The 6,000-nt window shown below is 37.6% G+C and overlaps 1 protein-coding gene across 1 annotated transcript in view; it reads left to right on the top strand.

Moving 5' to 3' along the window:
• The first annotated feature begins 290 nt into the window (after window positions 1-290).
• Window positions 291-6,000, top strand: part of LOC125235476 — a 44,446-nt gene continuing 38,736 nt past the window's right edge. Inside the window, exon 1 of the mRNA XM_048142048.1 lies at window positions 291-775. Within this exon, the coding sequence (XP_047998005.1) occupies window positions 650-775 (126 nt within the window). The 5' untranslated portion in view covers window positions 291-649. The remainder of the gene's footprint in view (window positions 776-6,000) is intronic.

Below are 6,000 nucleotides of genomic sequence, written 5' to 3'. Positions count from 1 at the left end.
TGTCTTTGTCTAACAATAACCACTACATTCCTATCCGTTAAACTGCATCAACGAAAAACAACGTAAAACCGCCCGAGATGAAACGAGATAGAATAAAATATATGCACTAGTAGAGAGGACAGAGAGAGCGACATACGTAGTAGTAGCCACGGACGTATACTTTGTCCTCAGCGGGAAAGAGACGGTCGAGAACCCTCATGAGCGACCGAGAGAGAAACAGAAATTAACCAACAGAGGGGAGAGGAACCGAGCTTCTTCAGGCGGGGTGGTTAGTCTGCATTCGACCGCGCGCGCGGTAGCGTTGGCTCATCGAAACCGCTCTTTAGCGCACGATTCGAGTTGTGAAAACATTTTTCTTGTGAGCGTTTACGTTTCGTACTGTGATCTATCAAGGATTGATATGGAACTACGTGACATGAACTTGGACCGTGAATTGTGACAAAATTGGAAGTTTGTTTACTGAAAACTTAAAAGGAACATGTTTCTGTGTCAAGAAAAACTGTTGAAAATTTTTGCACTTGGCAACTGAAGAATTTTGTAAGACTGTATTATTATGACCAGCAATTTTTCACTTGGATTTATGTGTGCGTTATGATAAGGAAAGAGGATTGACCATAACTCTTATTGCGAGTCAAGGATACCAAAGATAATGTGTGCCAAAATGTTTTTGTATAGTTTTACTTTGTTTTCGGCCATATGGATTGGGGTGTTAGCTGAAGAGGAGGTGTCCTCGCCGTTGCGGGTAGCGCAGTGCAGGGCGACATGCTTGCAGAAGGTAAGACACGATTTTTTTCCTACACCTAAATCATCATCGTCCTTGCGTTATCCTGGCATTTGCCACGGCTCATGGGAGCCTGGGATCCGCTGTGACAACTAATTCCAAGATTTGGCGTAGGCACTAGTTTTACGAAAGCGACTGCCATCTGACCTTCCAACCCAAAGGGTAACTAGGCCTTATTGGAATTAGTCCGGTTTCCTCGCGATGTTTTCCTTCACCGAAAAGCGACTTCACAAATTATATCAAATGACATTTCGCACATAAGTTCCGAAAAACTCATTGGTACGAGCCAGGGTTCGAACCCGCGACCTCAGGATTGAAAGTAGCGCGCTTCTACCGCTAGGCCACCAGCGCTTCCTACACCTAAATCCTGAAACAAATTGAATCCTTTGCCTTTTATCGGGAGACTATTATGGAACCACAGAGGACCTTATTAGAGGGCGGAATCCGGTGGATGCTTTATGTAAAAGAACCCACATGGCCCAATTAGAATAGTCCCGGGTCTTTGTCCATTTGTCCCTCAATCAATCGCAGCGAAGGCCATCCGTTACCCGTTAGACCCACGATAATCCGGTGTTCGAGCTGATTAGCCACTTGCCTGCGAGGATCGTTACAGATCATAGATCAAAGAACAACCGATCCGGTTAAATGAGGCGTCGGAAATCGTCAAAAGGTTTTTCTGGTAAGCACGTTAATACAGGTTGTTTTTGGTAGGTAGTCGCTACCCTTTTTTGTATAAAATCTCAAAATATATTTCAGAATTTGGTTGATTCCATTCTGTTTGCGTGTGTTCAATGAAATGGTTAGTTTCAACATCTTTATTTTTACTCCGCTTGTAGCTTTTTAAGGGGTTGTTTTTGTCAGTTTGAAGTTCATTTTACGATTTAAAACTGAAAACTATAAAACGTGAACCTAGATAACCTGAATGTAGTCTTCAATCTAAACTTAAACATCATTTATTGATTTGACAGGAATCAAAATCAATGTGTATCTCATTCACGCTTATATAAAATGTAATGAATGTAAGAGCATTGAGACAAACATTAGGCCAACATCAAAAAAAATATAAAGTCAGATTATAAGAATTGTAATGTGCCTCCTTTAAACCCAAAAATTGAAACAATGTTAAAACGGATCCTTTAACATAATCAAATACCGAGCTAGTCATAAATCACGGCAGAGTTATTGTAATTTATCTCACCTTTCGTACCAAAATATTGAAACTGTCGTTGTAGGGGAACCTCATTTATTATGCTGTCGAAAAGTCGACGGCGGTTTGTAGAAAAATTGTTGTTTTGTATTTTTTACACATGGTATCATTTATTTTTGCTTTACTGCATAATGCCATATGACAAAAATAGATAGAAAAATATGTATTTACACAGTAAAAAAAAAATACTGGTCAAATCAGTTTCTTTTTTCAAACGGTCAAAACGATGAGCCACTTTTGATTCCATAATTATGGTCCGTATGATTTCTATGCCAGTCTGTTAAAATTTATGTTTGCATCCAGCCCTCGACTTTCGTCTACATAGAACTATGATATTGATGATGGCACAGTATAAAGCAGTAATAACTCTTCTAACAAACTTCACTCCGCGCGGTGTGTCGAAAACTACTCTCCATATGCACCGAATACATGCGAAACTGGTAAGTATTGGGCTGGACAGTCGGGGCCGCGTTCGCGCGCTGTGTTGACGTGTTGAGTTCGGGAGAAAATGACGTCAGCACCGAAGACATGTTTTCGTTACTGTAGTGCTTATGGGTGTATGGAGAACAGTTCTCAAAATGCGGAAATGTCAGAATGTTCTTTAGAATTCCTAGACACCCAGAAAAGTAAGTGGTTGTTATATTTTTGCAGTGTTAGGTACATTATTGCTTACGTAAATGGCGTAAAAGTGAGATTTAAAGCTAGAATGACACATTAAAATCAATAAGGATTTATCTGTAACGACATTTAGGTAGATGCTGCGATCTATCTAGCTCGAAAGTTTGGTACCTACTTAAATATTGTGCAAACATCTATTCAAACATTTTATGTAAATACGATTTCGTCAGTATTTAAGAAACAAACACGTACTTGAATCTTTATTAGATAAAAAGGTAGAAAGAGCGTTGGTACTAGCATAGCGCCATACACAGTTACTACGAGTAGGACAGTAGCACAGGTACAACCCTGCGTGACCTTGCGCAGTAGTAACGACCGCGTCGCCGCTGCCGGAGATTAACTACTGATTTATCCTTATACTGTGATGATGGTGATTGTCAAAAAAATTTTCCTACATCCTTCCCTAGACCTTAACCTCAATTACCTCAAACTACCATCTATAGTATACGCAAATAATCCATTTTAATATTTTTTTTTTTACAAATATATAAATTATTATATCTACACGTAGGACCGTAGGTATGGGTAGTCGGACTTAGTATGAAATAAGGACCTTTGCGTAATTTCTGATGGAATTTAAGTTATAAACCATCTGATTACACTGGAAGAAAACAAAACAAACCTTCTGTAACGGAGTCAATTAAGTATATTATTTAAATCAGTCAAATTATTTAAAAAAAGTTTTATTTTAGATCAAATCACATCCCTAATAGGTACGCTAAGCTAAAATGCTTATCTCCAACTCTCTAAAACGATAAGTACGATTTATATCGACCAATATTTACAGATACAATTTATCTAAACTGGTTGTGTTATTTATTTGAAGCATTCCGAACAGGTTGCTTAGTTATCGCTATTGGGTCCGGGCTACAATAAATATATTTCTATCTTTCGAATTGTAATAAACTTATTTGTTTCAGCCATCGAGATTGCTCAATAAATTATGCTTCAAATTATTAAGTTCCGTATTAAAATTTTAATTAACATATTTGGAGTGAGTTCGTGTAGCTTCTCTGTCTTGTATATTAATTAAAGTAATTTATATCCATTTTAATTTGATGTTTTAATTTTAATGAACCAATATTTGCTTCGTCCGCGGTATCGATTTTCTATGAGCTTATGAGTCTAAATAATATATTCAGCATCACGAAATAAATTCAAATTTCAAAATTTCAATTCAGTTGCGAATGCCAGGTAAGCCGTTGGTAAAAAAAATCATGATATGGGTCCTGCCAATCTCGCGTGCATCAAAATCGACGTATGTTGATAAATCCAAGTATTTGGGCATGATCACGCTTCGTCCAATTTTTTTGCCTTCTGTATTTTTTTAGGGTTCCGTACGTCAAAAGCAAAAAAGGAAACCATTATAGGATCACTTGTGCGTTAGTCTGCCACAGTCAAGTCTTTTCAAAATTGCTGGTCCAATTGGGCTGAAGAGGGGAAAAAATGGAGACTCTTTTGAAGAAGTGAGACAAATTAAAAATTATAAAAATCAAAACTTCAAATGAAAAAAAAAAAATTCAAAAGATCTAGAATATTTTTTTATAATTTTAGAGCCCTTAGTCCTACATGTGTATTGTGTAAGTTAAGGGAACACAAGGTCAAGCGTGAGCTAATCTTAAGGAAAAACATTAATACAGTTTTGTGATATACAGAACCCTCAGTGCGCGAGTTGGACTCGCACTTGGCCTATTTTTTGTTATTATACTACCTGCAAAGGACTAAGGTCGTGCACAAAGAGCAGCCATTTAAACTTTTTTCCATTTTGTTTGCAAAGGGATGTGCGTGACGTTTCCAAGGGCGGAAGGATAGGCAAAGGCTTTTATTGTTCACAAAATTAGAGTAGCCGTATAATCAGGAAGTGGGTTAGTCCTAAAAAATATAATTGGCCCTAATGGAGCAGCCTTTTACCTGATAGATACCTTTTGGAAGTTAAATAGTGCATGTATTGGTGAAAAATGTTGCAAAATTTTATGGTGCGGTTGTAATACACAAATGATATGGTCTTAGTACTAAAAAGTAACTAAAACGTAGTAAAACTAAAATTTATTCAAACTGTTGTCCCGGGTCCACTATATAAATAAATTGGTACGTGCTAACAGCTGTTTTTATTTTAAACTTACTTTCGTTGATAACTAAATTCGAGTTAAGGAATATGAACCATTGTATGGTATACTTGAAGCTTTGGAAACTTATTGGAACTACTACAGTGGAGTCTGTTTTGTCTATGGGTTTGGGTTTTCTATTATCTTCATATTTTTCGAGTTAGTAACTTTTTTAAAGAAAGCTTGCCCCTGCTGCCCCTAGTTGCCAACGCGGGCTTTAAAAACACGATATGAATTTTAAAGAGCATGTTCATAAACGTTTGTGTCCATGTCTAGAAGGTTTTTGTTATCTACATGACTTGAAAATATTTAAACACCATTCAGAAACATGTCAACACATTCTTGCTTGTCCCTTTCACCTGCTTCTTTCGGAATACCTAATTGTACATATTTACATACATTAATAACTTCGGTTGTTGAACTAACAGCGACTAGTATTTTAAACCATAGCACCAATAGCAGTACTAACTAACGTCAGCATAAAAAAAATACCCGTTTCACCTTGAGACCCTAAATAATGCAAAAAAGAAACCATAAAGAACCGGGCGATTGCGAAATAAAATCTCGATTAGAAATTTAGGAACTCTCAGACCTTCCCTTATGGTCCCTTTTGAAGCGGCCATTCCCGGAGTGAGCATTATTATTTTATTGGTGTTCAGCCATGCACAAGAGGTAGAATAAAAATGTTGTTCGACGGAAAATCGAAAAAAAAGTGAAGGTTTCGGATGCACGTCCTCGGGCCACGCTGCGGTTAGAAAAAATAAACGAGAAAGTCAACGCCGAAATGACCTGCGTTTTTGTTCAAGATTTGTTTTTGTTACGTTTGAGTTCATTTGGAAGTAGCCATGTCTGTTGCTTACTGAATTAACTTAAATTGCCTTCGCTTTTTGTGTTTAAAAGCATTGGTTTATTTCTTTCGAAGCCATAATTTTTAAGCTGACCGATGGAATTGAAAGTGCTGGACTCAAAATCTCATTATCATTCGAATATTGGTTTAAAGATGACGTTGTGTTTTATTACCCGTTGGATTTGCCATTGGAGGAAGTCGCCTCGCGAATTCCCTGAACGCGATAATTTATGAAAAAGGTCAAGCGAATCGGACTAAGTGTCGCGAGGTGGCATTACATCTACGCAACTCACGAGAAGGGTGTCTTGCCTTATCCGGCAAGACAGTCGTAATAGAGCCGTAGACGAGAGCAGACGATTAATGATTCATGACCCCTCGTAGC

The sequence above is a fragment of the Leguminivora glycinivorella genome, chromosome 17 (assembly GCF_023078275.1).
Source record: "Leguminivora glycinivorella isolate SPB_JAAS2020 chromosome 17, LegGlyc_1.1, whole genome shotgun sequence".
Classification (NCBI taxonomy): domain Eukaryota; kingdom Metazoa; phylum Arthropoda; class Insecta; order Lepidoptera; family Tortricidae; genus Leguminivora; species Leguminivora glycinivorella.
This window is presented reverse-complemented; position numbering and strand designations above follow the sequence as displayed.